The 23416-nt window shown below is 37.0% G+C and overlaps 2 protein-coding genes across 6 annotated transcripts in view; one reads left to right on the plus strand and one right to left on the minus strand.

Moving 5' to 3' along the window:
• HIBCH (3-hydroxyisobutyryl-CoA hydrolase) overlaps positions 1 to 21168 on the minus strand; it is a 46226-nt gene extending 25058 nt beyond the window's left edge. For 2 of the 5 annotated variants that reach the window (XM_075756179.1, XM_075756175.1), the window contains exons 1-6: positions 20660 to 20829; positions 19664 to 19706; positions 18771 to 18911; positions 17275 to 17359; positions 16270 to 16350; positions 14179 to 14231 (exon numbers count right to left, since the gene is read on the minus strand). In XM_075756179.1, the coding sequence (XP_075612294.1) occupies positions 14179 to 14231; positions 16270 to 16350; positions 17275 to 17359; positions 18771 to 18911; positions 19664 to 19706; positions 20660 to 20691 (435 nt within the window). In that variant the 5' untranslated portion in view covers positions 20692 to 20829. Of the gene's footprint in view, positions 1 to 14178; positions 14232 to 16269; positions 16351 to 17274; positions 17360 to 18770; positions 18912 to 19663; positions 19707 to 20421; positions 20444 to 20659; positions 20830 to 21073 lie in introns of those variants that run through there. The other 3 variants (XM_075756178.1, XM_075756177.1, XM_075756176.1) reach the window with 3 other exon arrangements.
• Positions 20852 to 23416, plus strand: part of MFSD6 (major facilitator superfamily domain containing 6) — a 48056-nt gene continuing 45491 nt past the window's right edge. Inside the window, exons 1-2 of the mRNA XM_075756171.1 lie at positions 20852 to 20993; positions 21082 to 21144. The gene's annotated coding sequence lies outside the window, so the exon portion shown is untranslated. The remainder of the gene's footprint in view (positions 20994 to 21081; positions 21145 to 23416) is intronic.

The raw sequence follows: 23416 nt of genomic DNA on the forward strand, positions 1-23416 counted from the left end.
ATAAAGCATTTTTTCTGGCTTATTTTCTAGACAATCAGAAGTTTGTATAAGGACTCAAATTTTCAGCTTGAGTATGAAGTAACAAAGACTAGAGTGTGAACTCCATGAAGAGAGCTTCTCTTCCAAGTTTGTTCCTTTTTATAGTGATAAAAATAACTGTAGAGTTTTAATAATAAAAATTTGAAAGAGGTAATTTTCTTTTGAAAGAAGTAATTAAATCAGATTTTACTTTCTCAAGTGCTTAAGCCATAATTGGATTTGTTTTCTAGATAGCCTTCAAGTTTTACAGTATAGATAAGAGCTTAATTTCAAATGTGTATTTAAAAGACTAAAACTATATTTTCTTCTTATCCATTATAAAGAAAATGGTGCAAATATGCCTTTACTTCTTTGAAGATCATTTCTAAGTAATCCATCATTAAGATAAAATTAGGAGAGAAAAATACATTAATGCTTTGAGGATAGAAGCCCCAGTAATTTATTAAACTAGTGATGATATGCTTCTGTATGTTGATTTGCAACTTCCCAAATGGTTATTTTAACACATTCCCTGTATGTGTTTAACCTCCTCCATCTAATACAGAGGGCAGATGCTTAGTAGTTTAATAGTATCCTGTGTAAAGAACAAACTCTTCCAGTCAGAAGTTTAAATACATCCCTCCTCTATTTCTGGATTTTGTAGGGTTTTTTTTAAATTTAACTGAAATCTTACACAGCTAGAGTCCCACCGAGGAGGCCCTTCACACTATTAAACTATCTGCAGTTGGGCTGTGTTCACTTCACCAAATAGTCCCAGCATTTACACATGCTATAATGTCTTTAGTAAAATATACTAAGTAATTAAAAGTCTTTAGTAAAAAATACTACATCCTGCACTGTCAGAGCCCTACCTTTCATGATCTTCAAATATATACTAAAGCTAATGTCTTCCTGCTAATGTCTTCCTGCAGACTTTCCCAAGATAATAGTGAATCAGGCTTGGTTTCTAATCCAGATACTTTATCTTAATACTGGCCTGAAACTTTCCCCCCCCCCAACAGCTGAATGTTTGAATTTTGTAAAGGATATTGAAAGAATGAGACTAGAAGTTAAGGAGTTAAGAAAGTTAAGGAGTTAAGAAATTCAAAAGCAAGCAATTTAAACAGTCTTTCTGTAGGGTTTATAGATGAATTAATCAAAAACATAGATAAGGGCAGAAACGGTGGTCTGACAATGTATCACTGGAGACAGATTGGCTATGAAGGTGTTTGGTTACAAATTACAGATCTATTACTGCATGGATATTAAGATATTAATCTTAAAAACAGTGTTAACAACTCGACTATTAAGGTTGGCCCACCTCAGAGGCACATAATATTATAGGCAGTTGCGTCTGAATTCATCAACAAGCTTGTGGAAAAGCCAGTAGAGTATCTGCATTTTACTTCCCATACACATGACTTCCACTTCAATGCCACATTTCAAAAGTCATTATGTGACTGTGTATGGAAAATTTATCATTGATTTCCTTTTTTTTTTTAAGATGAATACAGAACCTTATTAAAAGTGTTTTTCTAATGAAAAGCAAATTACGGATAGATGCAGAAATGGAAAACAGCTGCTGTAAATCTTAAAAGTTAAGTTGTAGCTGGGAGTCTGTATTATCTTAAATTGAAAATGACCCATATTAGTAAGTCAAAGAACTCATCACATCTAAGGGCATTATTAAGAAATTAAGCTCACCACAATGGAGAACCATACAGAACAAAATAAATATGCTCTTCCTGAAACATACATAAACATCTGTTCACATACAGAAAAGTAGATCTGTGTCACAGCAAAACCATGAATCACACTTGTCTATTTACTAAATAACCTCAGACTGTAAAGGAAAGCATAAGCCTAGGAAAGCATAAGCAACAGAATAAAAGAAATACAAACAGAAAAGGCCTTCAGGAATGCTGCTTGTATTCAGGAAGCAGCAGGAGCTTATAGCTACATTAGATCAAAAATCAGAGATATAAGAGCATTACCCCCTGCATCCAGACAGAGCAAATCTTAAACTGAATCAAAATTAATCTTCGTTCATCATTAATTTTATGGACCACTCCAAAGAATATAATCCATTTTTATCTGCAGATACTAACAGACAAGATGACTTAGTGAACCAGAGCAATGCAGCATAACAGATCAATCTGGACTACGAATATCACTTTCTTTGGTTGATGACATAGAAATCAACTTTATACAAGTATTTAAAAAATATCATTAAAAACCAGTGCTCTTTCTGAACTTTTCAATCATTTAGTGTGGTATTTTAAAACATAATGTAATATAGTTTAAATATAAAAGATTATTTTAATAATTTCCTCATACTGATTATGTATTAGAGATTCTCAGGCCAAATTTCTACTGACATACAGAAGCACAACGACCTGACTGGAGATACGCTATCTGTAATAATATCTGATGTTTGAGTCTTAAGTATTTTCCTTACAGCCTAGTGCCAAAAATGCAAGAAAGCTTGTGCTACGATGAATGACCAATATTTGATGAATGCTCTGATGCTTTGTAGCACAAACCAGTGCTACAGTGACAGCCCATTCCAGCCATGTGTTTTCAAAAGTATATGTGTATCTTCACCATAGATTCAAATGTAATACTAAAAAAACCCCAATTTCTGAATATGATGAACTACCAATGTTACTTGCTCTCCTGACCCCTGATTATTTAAACAAATTTGATCCAACTACATTAATAGTAATCATTTATGTCAGGTTCTTCTTACAGTGAAACTTGGGGAAGAAAAAATACATAGGCCGTTCAGTGCACCAACGCTGCTACAATGAGTGTCCTTTATCAACAGAATTTAGGCTGAATTTTTAAAAACCCTGATTTGATTTTCCTACTACCAGCCAAAACTTATCAATTATTTAAAACCATTTTTATTGGGGTAGTTTTCTGCAATAGCCATATTTTTCTCCCTGTGTAATCTGTGGTTTCGTGTCCTCCCTTTCTGTGTACGTTGGCCTCTCTGGGGCAAAAAGCAGCAGGTTGAACAGTTTGGTTGCATGGTGCGGTCTGGCCTACAGACACTGCTGCTTCACAACCGTGACACAAACATAAAAACTCCTACCAAGAATTGCTTCTGATTAAGTTATTTCAGAAAATTCTGAGTACTTCCAGAATTAAGAATGTTTTCCTTGTTTCTTTTTCACTACTGTATATTGCTTTCCAAGACTCACATTTATTAAGCCTACAAAACTTCCTGGCAACAAGTCAGCTATATTTGTTAAAAAATACTCTCTCATGTCAGAGGAAGCAGAACTTTTTATGGACATAAAGTCCTCTGCTGCAACAGAAAGAAAAGAGAAGACATAAGAGGACTTAAATCTGAAGAGCCTGTAGCAAAAGTAAGTAATTACTAGCCAGTGAAACTTTTTCTATTGTTAAATTTGAAAGCGTTCTTTTTTTCCCCAATGTTGTTCCCCAGAGTTTCCCTATACATAACTGGCCATGTATGTTCAGAAAAAGATAGTAAGTGTGAGCTTTTTATTATTTCTAAAATTCTGGAAGACAAGCCCTGCCCTTTGTTCCTCTCTATCACTTAAAAATGTAGCTACTACAAGAAATGTGTATGTCCAACTCATCACATCTTAATGTCTGAAGGGCAGGCAGGCAAGTGGGAGGGAACCCATTTCAGCAACTTGCATCAATCCATAACTAAGCTTTTAGGTTATTTCTTAAAACTGAAGAAATACTTCTTGTTCTTTAAAGACCAGGACATGCAACAGAACTTTATTTAAACAGGGGCACAGTTATTTGGCATGCCAGGAGTGAACTCAGGGGATTTTGTAATGATGTTCTATTTCTCAGGAACAAATGCTTTAAAAGTATAAGACAGATTAAAACTAACTCAAGGAGAAAATGAGCATTCAAATTCTTCTGGAAATCTGAAAAAACAGCAGAAATATGAAAGCATGGAGAAACAGGCAAAGATAATTCTCTTCAGAACTCTTTTCCTTGATCTATAATAAAGGGAGGGTGAGGGAAATAATGAGATAAATCTCAGTATGAGACTACGCGTCTACATGAAGACCTAGCATTAAAGAAAAATAGTGGAACTTTTAGCAAGAAAGACTCTGGTGTTAAATGGAAAGAACGTATCTGTGCAGAAGCCTGCAAAAATCTCTGCGATGACAGTCAACACTGCAGGGGTAGGAAAGCTTTCCATGAAGCCACAAATAAAACCTCCTTTAAACATACACAGGTTTCAGAAAAAAAATAATAATCTAGTACGTACAGCTTAAAACTTCAACTTTAGTCTCAGAGCAGACAAGTGATGTTTGCACTATGATGTGATCTAGATGTTGTTACATTGCACAGAAATGTAAACGCCTATTCCGTAATTCTAAAATACTAAGTGCAGTATGATTGCATAATACCAACACCTATACAATGTACGTTCAGGAAGCCTGCCTTTCTTTTCCGGGTATAAAATAGTGGCATCCATTCCTTTTCATAGTGTACATTAAACAACTCAGGCATTTGTAGATCTGGGAGAGGGAGAGGAATTTTATTGATTGCACTGGTACTGACCCATAATTTAAAATACTTGTTTTCAAGACAGTGCTTTATGACAAGCCCTTTGGCATCACATGCAAATTGTTGAACGTTCAGTGGTTATTTTTTTGTTGATGTCAAGAGCTGCTGATACTATAGTCCGATTAGCCACAAAATTAAGTGCACCATTTGTCCCCAGGATCATACGCAGGAGCTTAGCAGGCAGACCAGCTTGCCAGATGGTAAATATACTGTGGTATCAGCAAAGAGTGAATCCTTTCTTAGCATTGTTTTCAACATCCTATATCACAAAAGTGAAGTGGTACACAAGTCAACCTCACAAAGGTTTGTTTCAAAGTACAACAAATAACTACTTGCAAAATCTGTTTTCTATTTCACAGTAAAAGATGCCTTCAGCTTTGAAGCACTGGCAACAAAACAGGGCATAAGCTTCTATGTGGTACACATGCGAGAGTTTCCAGAGGGAGGGAGAGAGGGGGAGAGGGAGAGAGAATTGGAAAGCAGCTTATCTAGGTTCGGTACGACAATTACTTTTACTTTAGGGCAGATTTTAGAGCATAAATTAAAACAAACCCAAAGATGTTCAAGTTTCAGAGCATGACGACTGACAAGAGGTATGACATATTTATAAAAAGGAAGAAAAAGAAGAATCAGGAGAGGTCCCAAGAAGCACTGACATTTCTAAGTTCCAGTTTCCTAGCTGTGAAAAAAAGAGCTAAAGGGGTAATAATGTCCATTACAGTATAGAAGTGCTGTGCTATGTAAAATAATAATTTTTTGTGAACTTTTATATGCTGCAGTTAGAATCATCCAAAGTGCATGATATGTATATTAATAACTAATAAGAATTTCTATAGTTTGCAATAAAATTTGCACCACACATTAAACAATAAATGAATAGGTGTTTGTTCTGTAAGTAATATCCATCTGTGCACTTCATGAATGCACGCTCCTCTAATTAAAAATTGTATCACAAGTGGGCAAAAAAGTAAGATTTTATAGATATGGTTAATTCTAATGTTTCCTAGTTTTTGGATGTTAGTCTCAAATGCTGCTGTCTACATCTCTGTATAAAAGCTATATGCACACAACTTATATGAATACATCCTAAAAGCAAATAAATAAAAATAAAATTTAAAAAAAAAAAAACAGATGGAAAGACATATTACAATGTGGAGAAAAAGGGGCAGCTTTGTGGGGTTTTTTATCTGCAGCAGTAAGAAAGGTGTGTTTTTCCTTATGCTGCTTTGGTCCCAACTACAGAATATCAGGCAATCAAAAAACCAAATAATTCCATTCTACAAATATGTAATTTAAATTCAACATTGATGTTCACTTTTAAAAACATATTTTGGAAGAAACAAGGAAAAAAATGTTATTTGCAGATGTATGCCAGAAATTTTACATGTATGTTAGTAGTGAAAGGAACAATCCTGAGGAGTTAGAGCCACACAATCTAGATAAAAATGGGACAGGATAAGGACAGCTATTGCTCAACTGCAGCTCCTCTGAGTACTGGAATTCTATTGACTAAAATGTATAACATACAAGCTGCTTATGACATCACTACCAATTTACTTGATAAGAAACATTAATAAGAACTGCTGACCAAATCCTGCTAAAGTGTAAGTTTAGACGTAACTTACTATATGTAACTATACTGGTAGAATCACTCCGTGATTCTGTAATCCCCATGGTACCTATAGCAAGGCTCTAACAACGTTGTTCAAGAAAACATCGTATTGGCTGTTGGAAAGCGTTCACTGTAAATTACATTTCTAGTCTCAGTAAACTCTCTTAAACTTGTACTGTTTCCCTAAGCCCTCATTTTCATTGATGAATATGGTCCAGATCTGTCAGAGCACTTATATATAGGCAATACATTACATAATATATAGACATGCTAATAAATAACCAATATATTACGTAAACAAAATACTGACTGAACGTCTTCCCCTTGACATTTCAATTTAAGTAGTTTAAAAAAATGCAAGATGCAGCTGATATTTTGAATATTGTACTGGAAAACTTTTTAGATTTTTTTCTATTAAAATAAGCATTAGGGAAAAAAAAAAGTTATACTTTAAATTACTTGCAAGCAGTGCGAAGTGTAAAAATATTCCTGAAAATAGACTTCACCTCTCCTTGTAAAAAATTCCTTTATTTTAGGAACTGGCCTTCTTTTCACATAATTCTTCTTATTTCTGTGATTGAGAATTATTTCTATTAGAAATACCGATTCCTGAAAAAAGACAACAACTTCATATGATACCTTTGGAGCAAACTCCTCCACAGCTTTCGGCGATTTATTACATGCAAGAACCTGAAACAGCTAAGAAATAAGCAAATGTGTTTTTTTCCACACAGGGCAACCACGGGAAGTACGCCAATTCCTATTGTGACATGCCAACATGCCTTTTTTGGCAGCAAATATCCCTAAATACACACACGAGCACAGGGGACTTTTTTTTTAAAAAAACTCTTTTTAAAAAAATGCTGATTGAATTAATGAGCACTTTCAGTTAATCTAATATTTTGCATGTCAAGCATTTACTTTCACCTACTGAAGAACTTTGCTACCAAGAAAAATTACACATCTGATGTAAATCTGTAGCAAGTCTTTCCCCATAGGTCTCAAGAACATTATTATAAAGAGTTAATGTTGGAAATATACAAAGCATTACTGAATAAACTTTCATAATTACAAAATTTTTTTCAGAATGTTGTGAGGCAAAATTTCATTAACATGCCAGGCTAAAATTGAAATAAACCACTGCAAACTCCCACCAGAAAATTATTAATTAAAATTTTGACAAGTCCTTATTGATTAAAGCAGAGCAAAAGCTTAAAACAGAGAAGTGTTTCACTTTTTCCTGAAGAGGGTTAAAATGTCATTCTTCTCCAGAAGTCTAATTGTTATTAAATTCTAAGACAAATGGACCTTACACAATGCAAAGAGCATAATTACAGAGTAAAGATGCAAACTTCAACTAAGCAAATTTCTGCCTTAAAAACCTACATATTAGGTCATGAGATCTGATTTACAAGGAAAGTCAGATTCCTCTAATAATGTCAGCCTCTGGAATCCGTTGCTGAAAAATGAAGCGGAACTAACTGCTGAAAAAAGAAGTAAAGCTAAATATTAGGTACTCAGTTCATTCTTTCTACTGCAACATACTAAGACACAGTAAATCTGAATCTGTAGTCCAGAAGGGAAGCACGGTCAGATGCACAATAGGAGGAATACTTCCAAACCAGAGAGTAGGTTTAGGAATTTGGCTGCATCTGTTTCTCTGGAACCCCTAAATAACCCCCTGATAAAAATGATGTCATCACTCAGTAAGCAGCATTTTGGAACAGCTTCATGTTTTGAATTGCGATGTTTCTGATGCTTCCTCATACACAGCACAGCTTCCTCTTATAAACAAACTAGGGAAACATAGCCTAGATGATATCACTGTGACACGGAGGGCACAATCATCTGAAAGTATATTAAGAGTTACCAGCAGTTTGCAATCAAACTGAGAGGGCACCTTCACTGAGGTCACACAGAAGCCAATCATTGACAAAGTTTTATTTGATATTTTCATTATCTGCTTGGATGATGAAATAACAAAGTTTTCTATAATTTACAGATTACTTTTTGGGAAGGCAAACAAGATCTGAATTCAAAACCATGTGACTTTGGAGATCAGATAGAAACTAACAAAATGAAAAGAACTACACTTAAGAAAGCAAAATCAAATGCTGAGATTACAAGTATGTTTTCTATGGAACACATGCCCAGACATTTTTCAGGGGTTTATAGCAACCATGAACTAAATAAAATAATAATGGAATGCTGTTGCAAAAAGAACTACTTAAGTTATCATGCTATGCCAGAGTCTCAGCAGGCAGGAACCAAAGGCCTGAAGGGAACCCACCCAGCCTAGACTCAGGACACCTGGGAAGCCTGATCAGATTGGTGTGGTGGAGCTATAAAAGGCAGTGCCAGCTGATACAGCACTTGGGTTTCTTGAAGGAGGAAATAAGTACTTTTTTTTTTTTTCTTCTTTGTAGTCTTTGAGGAAAAGGGTAGCTCCACAAGCCTGACTCTTTGACAAGCAAGTTCAGTTCAAAGAAAATTTAAAAATTGGTAAAAGGTAAGCGATAGAGAAATGTACTGTGATGACAGTTTATGTTAAGTAACAAGGAAAGAGGTAAAAGTAATGGCTTCAAGAATAACTAGAAGTGGTGGCTTCCTAGCACCTGCTGCTTTGAGAGGCTGCTATTTACGTGAGCTATTTGTGACAGAATATCTCTGTAATATATGGGGGATAATTATTCTGCTCTACTTGATGCCGATGAGTCCTCCAGCTGAAATATTGTCTGGTTTCTGGTAATGAACTGTAAAGTACACAAACTGGAGAGATTCCAGAGGATTGCAAGAAGACCAAGAGACTTAATCTATAGTAAAGGCTGAATAATTATCCTTATTCCTATTAAAGGGAGATAGCTGAGAGCAAGGAATGCAAGTATCTCAAAATGTTCTTAGAGAGCTGTGACTAAGACAGGAATGTATTGATTACAGATACTAGAGGCTTAAATTAAGACACTAGGGAATCTTAACTTGAAAGAATAAGCATTTGGGTGGGATATCTAGAAAAAACAGAATTCCTGCTGTTAGAGAGTTCTGAAAGCATTAGGCAAAAATCTGCTAAGCAATCAAGTAGCTATATTTAACCCTCTTTCAAGTGCAAAAGAATAAGCCTGAGGCTCCTCTTAGCTCTGTACTTCTGTATAGTCTAGAGCTTAACATATCTGACATTACTACCTGAGTGACTAACACCAACTCAAACAGTACTTTAAAAAATTCTACTCTTTAAGTCACCTTAATGTTATTCTATGTAAATAACTTAGACTTGGACTCTCAATTTAAGGAAAAGCCCTTGCCTAAAAACAATGGTACTGCTTGTGTGTTGACCAAACTAATGGAAATTGGCACATGAACCCAAAGACCCAATTAAAAGGTTGTCTTCTCGTATTTACAGTCTGTGTATGCAAGGTCCCCCTCTACTGAGAACAGAGCAGTCAGTAATGCGTACTGCTATCACTCTTGCAGACTGGGCCCTAGAATCCGAGGGAGTCAGGGATGGAAATAAGGTTGGGTGACCTTTATCTCTTTAAATTGTGAGCTATGTTAAAGTTCCAACTTCCTATTACTCTTCCTAAACATGAAGATTAGAAAGTAAGATTTTCAGAATAACTCAAAGCACAAGGCTTTGCAAAGGATTTAAGAGAGCTGGCAACTCTACCAAATTCCATTTCTGTACTATGTTGCACGTTACCATATTAAGCTAAAATTTACTTGTTCCACAGGAAGATGTTTTCTCATCCTACAAGTGAAAGCATTAATTGTTAAAGGAAGAAGTGTAACATAATGGCATAACTTTTACAAATCTGTAAATCTGTAACTTGTTAAAATAAACTTAGCAAATACACTGTGTAAGAGGTCAGACTAAAGGATTAAATCCTGTATTTAATTGTCCAAAGTCAAGAATTCCTACATTTGAGCAATAGTCTTTACTCATCCATTAAAAAAAAATATTTTAGAGCCTGTTTTGGCCTTATTAACAATTAAACACATAAGCATTCAATAATATTGGATAATAATAGGCCTGAAACAGCAGCAAATTGCTTTTCACAAAGCACAAAGTTCAACTGTGAAACTGATTGCTACAGGCCTTTCTGAAGATCAAGTCTACTTAATGTCAAAAAATACCAGATGAATAGGGAGGTGAGTATGATTACTGATGGTTATTTGGCACTGTGTTTATGAAATAAAGCCTACCTCAGGAAGCTTCCAAATCATGCATGCTCTAGAATACGACACTCAGAAGAGGGTACTCTGTACATGCTGTTGCAGATTCCTCCCTAAACTAAAGGCAATGGCCTTTGGCTCCTGAAAATGATGTGCTTCTGCTCTGGCAATATGCTGCTGCTGAAGTTTTAAGTATGCTTTACATAAAGGTAGCCCAGCAACCTGGGCCACATTCATTAACTTCCAAAGTTTATGCCCTGTACTTCTTTTTGTTGCTGTCAAATTACTTGAATTCTAAGCCAAATCATCTGAAAGCCACCACTCAACTCTGTCTAGTGTACTTTAGCTCTGAAACAGGTTTATCAATTCTTTTAGTTTGTTAGAGAGTGTGTCTGACACAGTAACGTATTTTGTGCCAAAGCCCTATTTAAAACCATAGATTTGGACTCAGCTTATAAAGCAAACTTCCATTCATCTCCAAAGAACTCAGGAAAAGATTGGGACTTTTTAGAACCAAGAAGTCAAAGTTTAGGACCTCAATTACAGACAATAATCTATATTTTAAAAAGTATGTTTAAATACTCTGCATTTCTTGTCTACTGTTCAGGTATTTCATTTCAAGGAAATAAAGACCTATGGATAGAAGTCAACTAAAATAATTTGAATGGTAGTTTTTAGCAACATGAGAGTATGTGCCCAGTGTGCCCTTCAACAGTATACACCCTTTAGCACTAAACATGGTATTTATAACTTGTTTCACTATTTTTTAGTAAAGCACAGTCATCTTTGGTTCATCAAACATACTTGTGACTTGAACCTACTGCTCTGAATAGGTACAAAAAGGTAATTTATATTCAATATCAATTTTTTATGAACTACAGGAGTATAGTTCACACAAAGGTGCAGAAAACAAGCTCCACAGCCCCATCTGTTGGCTAATTAAGCTCTCAAGAAAGCCATCTACCAGCCTCTAGCCAGCAATGCTGAAGTGGAACCAGTTCATTTTTTTTCATACAATTCCAAGTTTTACCATTGCAAATCTGTGATATCTGTGCATCAGTACCAACGTTCACTACCTAAGCACATAACTGAATTTCTAATACACTATTTGATTTTTATTTTAAATTAGAACAACAGAGCATTCCATGTGTGTACTGCTGCTTTTTTGAGCAAGGTTGAGATTGACTTGCTTGCATTTTCATTCATAGGTTAATTGTCTATAGTGAAATTGTAGTTTTTAAGGGGCGTCCCATGATTTTTTTAAGCCCAAGCTAAAACCACTTGCTTCTAAAGTTAAGGACTTGTATGTAATTTTTTTTTTTTAAAGGCATTTATTGTGGTTTGTAAGCAACAAATGTTTCCAGCTCCCACTCACTTGTAGGGACTAAGATAGCCAGACCTTGAGCATATAAAATAGATCAAATATGATGTGATTGTGTCAAAAACATAGATCCTAGCATCCAAGTGATTCAAAACAAAGCATTTAATTATACCATTAACAGAATAACTCCTTTGAATGAATGCAGTTCTAGTGAATAATTACAGTAGGACAGAGTACTTCCATGCAGCAAGCAGAACAAGATAACAGTATGATCGTGACAAATTCAAGGGCTGTTCTAGTAGTTTTAATCTATAAAACCCCACTGCAGTGAACCTAATTTGTACCACAATAGAAAACAGCTGCTGCAAGGCTTAAATTTGGTTAATGTCAGTTCTGATGGAGCTCCCAGTGCTCAAAATGGTGAGGGAAGAGGGTGAGGGAAAGATGGGAGCTAATGCACTTTTCCTACACAAGCGTTGGTCCATTTAGAGGAATCAAAACAAATCTTACAGACAGGGGAGGAGTGGTCAAAAGGAAAGGCATATAAGACAACTCAAAATTAACACAAAATAACATCCACAAAAATTAACTGGTCTTGAGAAATATTACTGCTGATCACCTTTGTTAAATAAACAGTAGATACTTCCATGTACAGCAAATAAGTGAAGGGGGAAAAAAAAAAGTGTGTTGATGAAAACATGCACTCCTGTAGGAAGGACATTATCTTGCAGCTGTATTAACAAGTGCAAATTAAATAGCACTCAAGGTCAAAAAAAAGTTTAAAAGTAGCCTGGAACTTAAGACCTACCTGCTTTTTCCCCTAAGTAAGGCTACATACTTGCTCAACTAAAATCTGGTTGCCTGCCCCCAAATGAAGATAACTGCTACTAGTATCATCAAACTGAGGATAAGCAAGTAGGTTGTCAAACTAACAGCAGTTCAACTCTGGCAAGGTCCCACTGAAATTTGGGTATCCTATGCTAAAATGTGTGTATCCAACTAAAGTTTCAGACTGACTGCTGTCTTTTAAAAGAAAGGGAACTAATAAAGACTCTTAGTAATGAAGGATCATCTGACTCCATTATGCTCTTTTAAGTCCAAAAAAATACTTTCAAAGGACAAAATTCTATTTCTGCTTAGGCTACAATCATAATGAGCAATCTATGGGACCTCTGAAAAGACATCAGCTGCTGGGCAGTTTTGCTCTTTCATAGCTATCCTTGCTGTTATTCAGAACTCCATAAAACAAACGGATTCCCTATCTCTTATCCAAAAATCTTCAGGTTCCCTATGTTCAATAAAAAAACTTTTTCTGCAAGAAATGCTAAAAGACCAGTCCCTCTTTATGCTGGAAACAATTTCTGTATACTAGATGGGGGGGGGGGGGGGGGGAAAGGCTATCTGAGATCTTTGCGGCTTAGTAGCAGAGAAGCAAAGGGGAAGAGAGCTATTGCACGTTTAGATCACCAGCTGAAAAGATCACGACCAAAATAGACAAAATTAAATGTGTAAGGAAAGATGGAAAGGGACGAGTCATGACAGGTGATGGATCGTGCAGTATTCCACTTCTTGCATTCTGTCTTTGACAAGCTTAATTTAAATAGACTGTACACCCATATCATACTGATGTGCAAGAAAACAATATAAATCTAAGTGACAACATGGCAGATGGACTTCACTGTCAAACTCATTGTTCAAAATAACTTAAGATTATTGTATTCTACTTGCTGCTGTGAGACAAATATATCCAACAGATGTCAAACTGAAGAGAATAGCATTTTAGCATGTAGAAAAGCATGGTATTGCCCTTTTAACTACCTATTTGCGGTGTTTAGAGCCAACAATTGCTGAAACAATTATTAGCACTGCGTACAACTAGCAACATGCTGGAGTCTCCTCCATGTTGCTTTAGTAATAAGGTGAAGCCTTGGGGGGGGCGGGTAAGGGGGAGTCAGGATCTTATAATTCATGGTTTAGGAGCACTGCAAAGGAGGGAAAGTAGATGCATTCCCGGATTATTTGTTGGAAAAATACAGAACTGATGTTATGAATGTCTGTTAAAGTATAGTTTAGAATAGTGTTTTTCCAATTTTTCATAAAGTTGTCCTTTAAATGTATTTTTATATAGTTCTATTTTTAATACGTGTTGAGTGCAAAATTCTTCTCAGGTCTTGTACGATCTACAAACTCACACTTTAGTATTCTGAAAACCTTTGTGAGGTGTGTTTCCTACAGTGACAAGATTCTGCTCTGTTTCTCAGCACAACTGCCAGTTCCTCAGAAAAAGCAGTTGCACTAGCTATCAAAGAACAGCAGAAGCACTAGAAGAGCAGCAACCTACCCTGACAAGCAAGAGACAAAGGTTCAGATTATGATGTTTGCTCTTGAATTGAAATGTTTGATGTGCCATGTGTGCACTTCATTCAACTCAAGTACATATTACATTACTTTAAAACAAATGGTATCAGATATCACATCAAGGTTCTTAACTTACCCCTCCCATTGTAATGCCATCGATGAGTGCCACATATGGCTTCTTGCACGTGCCTGCAAAAAAAATTGTACACTTTTTTCAAAAGAGTGGATCTGTGACTAACTGTGTACACATAACACATTTCTCCACGTCTTACTTCAGCAAGAGAAACATAAAATACATGGTAACTGAAACAGTAAAATATCAACTTATAATGGAGGTACTTCATGTAATTCTTAAGCAATGAACAGAAACGCTGCTGACTGCATTCTGCGTGTTGTAAGAGAACATTGCACAACCATCAGATGTCAGATTGTTTGCAATGTGAGTACCTGACAATGCAGCCACCTCTGGCTATTATAAATAGCTTTGTAGGACATCGGAGCACAAGAGCTTCCCTCGCACCCCATCTCACAGCTGGGACTAACAGCACAGAGTGTGTACCAGCACTCCAGTACTTTACTACAAAGCCAGGTGCATTGGTAGGTTTCAGCCCAAATGTGACTATAAACTAGTGCAATGCAAACATGTTCTGTCTTGCCAATTCTGTTTCATGTTACAACCCTGAATGTGGCACAGGCAGGTTGAGATGATAATACCCTAAAGTACCACAGTTTTATCTATCAACTTTATCTGTTCGGGCCTTTCGGAGGCTTTTGATTACTATTCATGGAAAGAATCAGAAGTTCACTGTGAATGAAATCACTGCCTCATATTCAGTGTTCTCGGGTCAGACTTAAAGTTCAATCAGATTGCTGATACGGGTATTCGCTGCAATCATACTGCTAGCTTTTCTGCAGCAACTATAGATCCTTGTTTAAAAACAGAACTATTTTTAAAAGGCAGTTCAATCCTTCAAATTAGCAGTTAGAAAATATAATGGAATTGCATTTTTAACTTTGTTTTTATGTGAACATATAAGCTAATGCATGGGCTCTAGATGCTAGTCTTTGAACTAGGTTTCTATAGATGCTAGTCTTTGTACTAAATTTCTATAGAAGCGTGCCTTTCCAACAGCAAGTGTGAAAGCAGCTCCCCTGTGTGTTTTTTGGCAGAAGTCTCAATCTTAACGGAATAAACTCATACCAAAGTTACAAAAAACTCTAGGCTTTGTAATTACATTCATTATAGACATAGAACAGTAGTAATTAAAAAAAAAAAAACCAAACCCCAAAGTTTTAAAGTATGTACCCTTGCAATATTTGACTAGACTAGAATAGCTAGTTGGAAGAGACCTAAAACAATCATCTAGTCCAACTGCCACGATAATACTAGTTTTTCCCAAGTACCTAAAACCTTATATTATTTTTGATGATGAAGGCAGGAAAGGTACATGACAAACATGCTACTAAAACTGGAAACTCTGTCAAACAAAGTAAAAATAACTTCAGGTATTAGTCTTACTCTAGTAAGTCTATGATCTTCTGTCAACGTAAGTTGATAGGCAACATGTTCACCTCTCTTCCTGCAGTGACTAAGACTGGGTACAACGTTTAAAAAACAAACTGTATGCCTTTAAAGTATGTTCAGAGAAGTTTCTTCTCTACAAAACAGTAAACTCTTGACCCAAAGGATAAATATCCTTTACCCCAATAAACTTTACCCAGTGTCTTTGTTATTTTAAGACCGCGTACTCCTAGGTTCTTTGCAATAAAACTAAGGCAGTTAACTCCTAGCTTCAGTAGTCATTTATGCAGTTTATTTAAATGGAAAGCTTTAAAGTAATTTGATCTTCTGCTTTCTGGCTGAATATTAATGATTTTCCATGCACCTATTTTTGTCTCAGGTCTTCTTTGAAGTAGATAGTGTAGAACTACACTGTCCACATCTAAGACTTAATTCGTCCATAGCACAAATACAACTACCCAGAACAATGGGATGGTAGAAGGTAGCTATCGTAACAGCTTAAATTCTGTATGCAAAGTATAAAAACAAGATATGTTACACTACTGGCATTGAACTTGGTAAAAAAAAAAAAACAACCACAACCAAAACCTACTTCTATTACGTTACCACAGTCTTTTACAGATTAGCAAAGAAAGAAAGTGAATTTACATTCAAAGCCACTATCAGTGAAAACTGTACTGCTTCAGAATTTGCTATTAAACATACCAATGGCATTGTTCAGCATATATTCTCCTCTGAAGAAATCTTGTGCCAGTCTATCTCCAACTTTTCCTGCATCTGTGATGGCTTAAGAGAAATAAAAATTCTACACGTAACTATTATAAGTTTAATAGAAAATACAGTAAGTAGTAAAAAAAATAGTATTACATGATAACAGGTTTTTTCCTTCAGCAATGAAACAGCAACTTAATCCTGCTTTATTTTATTTGAGAAAATTTGCTCAAACTTATATATGAGTGCAAAGTTTCAAATTTGAGTCAACTCTATTATGCTGGAGACTTTGTCACGTTCTTCTTGTGAGAGTGCAGTCTATTTTCTATGTTATGGAACCCCTCCTACTGTCTGGTAGTCTTGTTTATGATATTTCATATCAATATATAGAACAGCCACTTAAAATTGATTATACTGAGGACTCTGAATACTAAAAATGAGAAGCCAATTGGCGCAGAGCATAATTTAACAGTAACTTGTGCTGCTTGTTTACCTAAAATTTAAAACAACTGCTAATTTTCACAGTTTGTTTTGTAACTATGAACTGTGGGAAGTCTCCAGTCACAGATACATTGATCACCATTGTCAGCTCTGTATCTAGGCATCTCCAAGTCAAACATCAGACACAAATTATCCAATAGTAACAGAGCTACCTATTAGGACCCTTTAAATTTCTTCTAAAGAAGTTGTCAGCAATGAAAATCTCAGAAGAACATAGAGACAAGAACCCTCTCTTCTCAGGAATGACTGGCTGCTATTATCAGTTATTAATAAAAATCCAATTTTTACTCTTTTATACAATGTTCCAACAGCTGTTTCCTGACAAGTAACTTAAATAGCATCTGCATATCAAGGTGTTGTAAGAAGTCAGCACAACTAATCTCTCCAACTGTTGTTTAGCAAGCTTCCATTTACCCAAGTCACAGTAAATAAAGGAAATCAATGCATAGTAGTAACTGGCAAAGATATGTCAAATGTTTAAGTGACTACAGTCCTTACCTCTGATGTCACCCCCAGCACAAAAAGCTTTTCCTCCAGTTCCCTTTATAATTATTAGAAAAGTTTCAGGATCTTGCTCCCAAGTCTAAAAAGAAGTGTTTCCACGTAAGATTAAAATCTGTGTAAAAAATGCTATCTCTGTATACTGTCTATAATTCGTATTTTACTTTTTTCAAAAAGCAAATCAAACCGTACTTAAAATACTTTGTCTTAAATTGAAGTTTGAGAGTCAAATGTCTTGACATCAGAGATCAGCAGAGCTGCCTGGTGTATTTTAGAGAAACGCCTATGCAGAGCTCCCAATCTCTGAAGAAAGATAGCACTCCCTAAAACAGGGCCCGACATAAATCTCAATGGGAACACAACACTGGGGCAGAAAGCTGGGAATATGGAAAATATAATAACAATGTTTCAGGCCAAATCATCAAAATTGTATAAGTCTAAGATGCATGGCAAGGGAAACAGTGTTTAAATTGTTGATGGATTTTGTCAAAAAGACTGCAAGCCATGGTAATTGAGGATTGAATCAAATCAAATTTTGTGCAGATATTTTGCTAGGTGCAAAGACTAAGGGGGGGGGGGGAGGAATTCCTGAATTAAATACATTGGTACAAGACTTCAGCAGTGGTGCAACCATATTGAGAAAAAGATACCTTTTACAGACTTTTTCTGCCCCTTAAACTATGATTATATATCCCTTATTCAAGTAAGTGTACGCAGATAAAAGAGAGACAAGACATTTCCATATACCAACCACTGTACTTAAAGTTATGCCATCTTTCAAAGTTGTGCTTCAAATAAAGCCTGGTACTCAGCATTACAGGTGAAGTATTTTTTTCTTTAAATGTTTTTCAAAGAAAGCATAAAACCATCTACCAGAAGATGGGCAACTGCCCTACAAATACTGGTATCTAATAAGTTTGACTTTGTGTGTATGATGAATATTATCATTAAATTAAAAAGGACTATTTGCATGCTTAAAATTTCACATTACTTCACTAGCTTGTAGAAACAGTGCCTATATATCCATACTTTAATGAATGACACTGACAGCACCTTGCCTCCTAGTGACTTGTATGTTTTACTTCAGTCATGCAGCTACCCCACAAAACATGCACACAATCGAGAGGCAACACAACTGTATAGCTTGGAATTTGTGCACGCCAACTGGCTAGTTGGGTGTTGCCAAAAGGAACATACAAACTCTGAGTGCCGCTTGCTTTTAATTCAGTCCTGGTTTTAATAATGCATGTCTCTTATCTATCCAGATGTTAAATTTAACTTTGTCTGACAGCTTGCTTCTTAGAGAAGACGACACGTCAAACTTGCTTGAAACTGTCTGTTCTTTCCCATCCTGTAAATTTGAGCTTATTGGCCAATGCACCCACACAGACTTTCATTCTTTAAATCAGTGCACTAAGAAGTGTCAGACTGAATTTTCAAATTGGTTTTGGATAACGTATGTATAGTGTATGGGTAGAAGTGGAGCTACTAACCTTGATTTGTGGATAAATTTGTTGGATCATAGAAAGATTTAGTGCATTGAGAGCCTTGGGTCTATTCAAAGTTATTATACCTGCACCTCCTTTCTTTTCCAACAACACTTCAGCTGTTGAATCTGTATGCTTAGACATTTTCTGTACATGCAAAAACAAATAAATAAAGCAAATGTCATCTGTTAGATACCTTGAGTAACATACAAGAGTGTTTATGGAAATATATTCTCAAAATGCACTATTTAAGATAATAAAACATGCATTTCAGAACTGTATTAAGGCTTTCCCACTGTACTTTTAAGTTTTATTTATATTTCCTAAACAGTTCTTTTCAAGCCATTTTATGTTTGAGTCCTTCAAAGTAATAAACCCCATAGCAGTTTTTGAGCTGTACACTCTTTGACAATGACATTTGAGTTCATTAAAAACAAACCCCAAACAATAACACACAAGACTGACATTCTGAAAATACCTGGAACAATTGTAACAAGGACTGTTCCATGTGTCTCTACTCGCAGTTTGACGCTGCAAACCCAAATGTACACATGCTTTGTCTGTAAGTAACTTTTAACAGTAGAAAACAAATCACTGAAGTATTTTCACAATTTATTTCAAACTCACAGTTGAATGTTATTTAAGGAATAAATGGAAACCAAGATAGAAACTAAATATAAAAGCAGGTAAGGCCAAAATAATTAAGCTTTTTTTTACAGTATAATAGAAACTTCTAAGAAAGTGCTCTAAGATGTGGGCAACATTATGCCTGAGCAATAAATTATGGCATTCAGAACCACTGTGAGCAGGTACATTAGAAGTTGCATCTGCCGTCTGTCTCAGGGGAGTTAAAAGTCCTAAAAGTTTTCCAATTCAGTCAAACAAGATGCTGTTCTTACCAAATGTTGTAATATTACTTGCAGTCTGTTGAATGGCTTCAGCCTGAAAAAAAAAGTATTAAAAAGATAGCTAAACCCATAAATCAGCTACACAATCCCCAAATATATGACTGCTGAGTTAAGCAAAGCTTTGTCAGAAAAATTTCTGAACACAATTGGTTTATGTTCTCCTTTTTAAAATCAAGTAAATTAGAGTACAATTTTGATACCAAAACAGTTGGAAATGTCTTTGCTTACTGGTAAATAGATAGCAGATACCACCTACTAATGTTTTCAATGTGTTCAAGTTAGAAGGAGAAGCTGGAAATAATAAGACAAAGAGTTTGGGGGATATGTTTGATATGTCTTTTAAAGATCTACAGCCTTTTTCTGCATGTTGAAATACTAGCATTTTTTTAAATGGTCTTATCAAAAACGTGTGCATTTCCAAAGCTTCCAGTACACCAAACATGCCCTCACATCCTTGTGTGTATGTACGTTTACGTAGGATTTATGTTAACAGCTTGAACAAAGAAGGCTTACCCGTGCTGCAACATTCTGAGAACACGTTACTCGTTTTAAGTAACGAGGCTGTTATTTACTAATTGTCACTGTACTCTGTTGAGGAAGACGGGTAATGGCATTTGCTGGACGTCACGCACCTGGCCTGTGTCAACATGAACGAGCAACTTTATCTTCCAGCTACTTCAGAGCACAAAACACGGCCAATTAACATGTTACATGCTAACATCCCGGCACCTGATGTTATTTTTAAGTACATGCTCGTTTTAGAATGAGAAAGTTAATCTAGGCCTGGCTAATGTAGGCCTAAATTCTGTTTGATACCAGTTCGGGGGGTTACAACGCCCGGCAATTCCCCGACCCTCGCTCCCCGCCGCAAGGCACCGCCAAGCTGCGGGCGCGGCCGGCCCGGCGCCATTTAAAGCTCCTCGGCAGGGAGGAGCGCGGGAGAAGCTTCGCCGTGCCTCAGAGTGGCCCCCGCCGCTTCCCCGTTACCTGGGCAGCGGCCTCAGCACCCGGGCCGCCATGGCGGCAACCGGCGCGGTCGATCGTCGTCATCGGCTAACCGGGGCGTGAGGCGGTGCGGTAAGGCGCATGCGCGGGAGAGCCGTCGGCGGGCCGGTGCTCCGTTCCCCTCAGCCCCGGGAAACGGGCAGCTCCGAGGGGTTGCCGTCTCCTCCGCGCCCCTCGCTCCCGGGCGGCCGCCTGCCTCCGGGCCCCCCTCGCCGCTCACGTACGGGAGGGCGAGCGGCGGTGGGGAGCGCGGAGGCGGGCCGCCTCCCCCCAGAGCAGCCCTTTTCCAGTCAGCGTAGCGACTAACGGGCAGAAGGTCAGCCGGGCGGCGGCACGGGGTTTGTAAGCAAGGCTGCAGGGCACCTGCTCGGTAGTTGCATGAAGGATTTTCCTTACCTTGACAGGATCTGGGGTAAAGCGGTGCTGCTCCCCGTCCTGGACTAGGCCGGGAGGCGTAAGGACATGAGGTGAGGCTGTTCCTTTGTCAGTGAAGCAAATGATGCCATGTGTAGCAATAACATAAACCACGGTGGTTGCTACCCAAGGTGGAGAAAGCCAGTATTGCCACATTACCTACAGAGCTGAACTTTGTGGAGTGAAACTGCATTTTGATGATGTATTGTTTTTAGCAGCAAAACCGGTTTTTTAACTTCTGACCTCCCAGTTTCTCCTCATCCTTACACCTGCAGCCACGCCTGTGCTGCCCTCAGCTACTGACACACGGGTTAGTGAGGCAGGATTAAGCAGCTGCTCTAATGTAACATCCCACCAACACCTGGCTATCCTAGAAGGTAAATACAGGGATTAAACAGCGTGGTTACTGCCCCGACAGTAACTACAGACAGAACTATGAGCTCAAACACAGCATGTGTTCAGAATAAATAGACTCACAAATTGCAACTGGAAAAATTGTCTGTTTAAAAAAAAAAAATAGAAGATTAGGGCACTTGAGAATTTATGGCCATCACACTAGGAGTCCATAGTACTAAATTCACTTTTATTTGAGTAACTAAGTCAGACTACTCTCTGTACTTTTTTTTTTTAGGCTGACACAAACCAGCATGAGACTGGTACTGAAAAGTGTGATGAACCATGGAGGAAATGACAATGCAGTGCATTAGGCAGAAATGTTTCATCACCTCTCAGTATATCCATTTCTTAGCACTGACTGACTTGATTTGCATTGGTATTTAAAAAAAAATAATCTTAAAACCTTGTAGCAAAATTTATTTGCTGGAACAAAAAAAATCGCAGCTCTCAGAAGCACTTCTACAGAAGTCCCCAGAGGGCAACCTTGCTCTTCATTTCAAGAAGTGATTCAGCCCCTGCTTGCAGCAGCGTCATCTGTATTGGCATTTCTGTTGCAGTAACTCTAGGGTATATTAAATTTGGTTGTAAAAATATTAATCAAACTGAACAGGCACCAAAAAAGACACAGAACATTTCTGTGTTATGCAGTCTCAGTTTGCAGTCTCGTACACTGTGAACAAAAAATAACCGAGAACAGGACATGAGGTGCTTTTGCAGTCACTGGGACACTGCCTACTGTGAACTAATTATTTGCAGAATTCATTAGGCAATCCATACTATTTGAAGTTTTACTTGCAGATTATATGATTATCAAAGATCCAGCCTGTTGGTGTCATCCTGAGTATATACAGCCCTATATGCTGTTTTATAGCAAGTACTATGCAGTTAAATCTAAACCAGTCTAAATGACACCAAATTATTGCAGCTGCCAAATCTGAACCCTTACTTAGATTTTTTTAAAATTATTTTTGAGGATGAGATAACTCTGCATCTCTCATCCAGGCATAACCAAATTATGGGGAGTTTGATAAGCAGATAATATTTTTGTACTTCATATCCTACATCTGAAAGTCTATACATTTCACAAACGAATATGAACAGAACCTTTCTGTAGGGTAAGTTTGTTACTGTTGTCGTGGAAATGAAGAAATCAGTGTATCAAAGGTAACCTTGGGTAAAAGCAGGTGGAGGCTGTTTGAAACCCCTGGAAATCTCTTAATAAATTCCACCTGCACATGGGTAAGGCTATGATCAGGGCATGATTACATAGGATGTCTTTTTCTGGAGTCCAAAATAGAAGTCAGTGGTCTGATTCATCTTTTACTTACTCTGATTTTAATCTATTTGCCCCCCGTCTATTTCCCCCCCCCCCCGCCAGCTTCAGTGTAAATGATGATGTAGACCCTTTCTTTGTTGTCTTCCAGCTGTATGTTTGATTTAGAACAAGAGTGGGGCCTGCTCATTTGTAAACAATGAAGTAACAGCAAGCATTGTCTTTCAACAGCTACTGATTTCTTTCCACAGTGCTGACACTGAATTTATGCTTAATGTTTTCTTTAAATGCTTTTTTTTTTCCATTTGGTTTCAAGAAGAAGGAGTGGTGACAGAAGAGCCATCTTCCTTGAGCACAGTGTTCTACTTAATTTTAAAACATGCTGGTTATGGCTTGAATTTACTTATAGTTTGGATTTTATGGGGGGAGTGGTGGTAGGTGTTAAAAAATTGCAGTTTTCTCAGACAGCCATTTAGTGACTGAAAGCCAGTCCAAAAAAGTAACTCAGATATTATCCTGGTTTTTAATAGTTCTCCTGCACACCTCATTTTCTGCAGAATGGAATATCAAAGTGAAAATGTTTTCTAAAAAGTCAATAAAAACCTTCTATAAGTAGAAATAGGAAAAAGACCGAAAATAAGAGTTGTGTGAGAATA

Source organism: Balearica regulorum, chromosome 6 (genome assembly GCF_011004875.1).
Source record: "Balearica regulorum gibbericeps isolate bBalReg1 chromosome 6, bBalReg1.pri, whole genome shotgun sequence".
NCBI classification, from domain to species: domain Eukaryota; kingdom Metazoa; phylum Chordata; class Aves; order Gruiformes; family Gruidae; genus Balearica; species Balearica regulorum.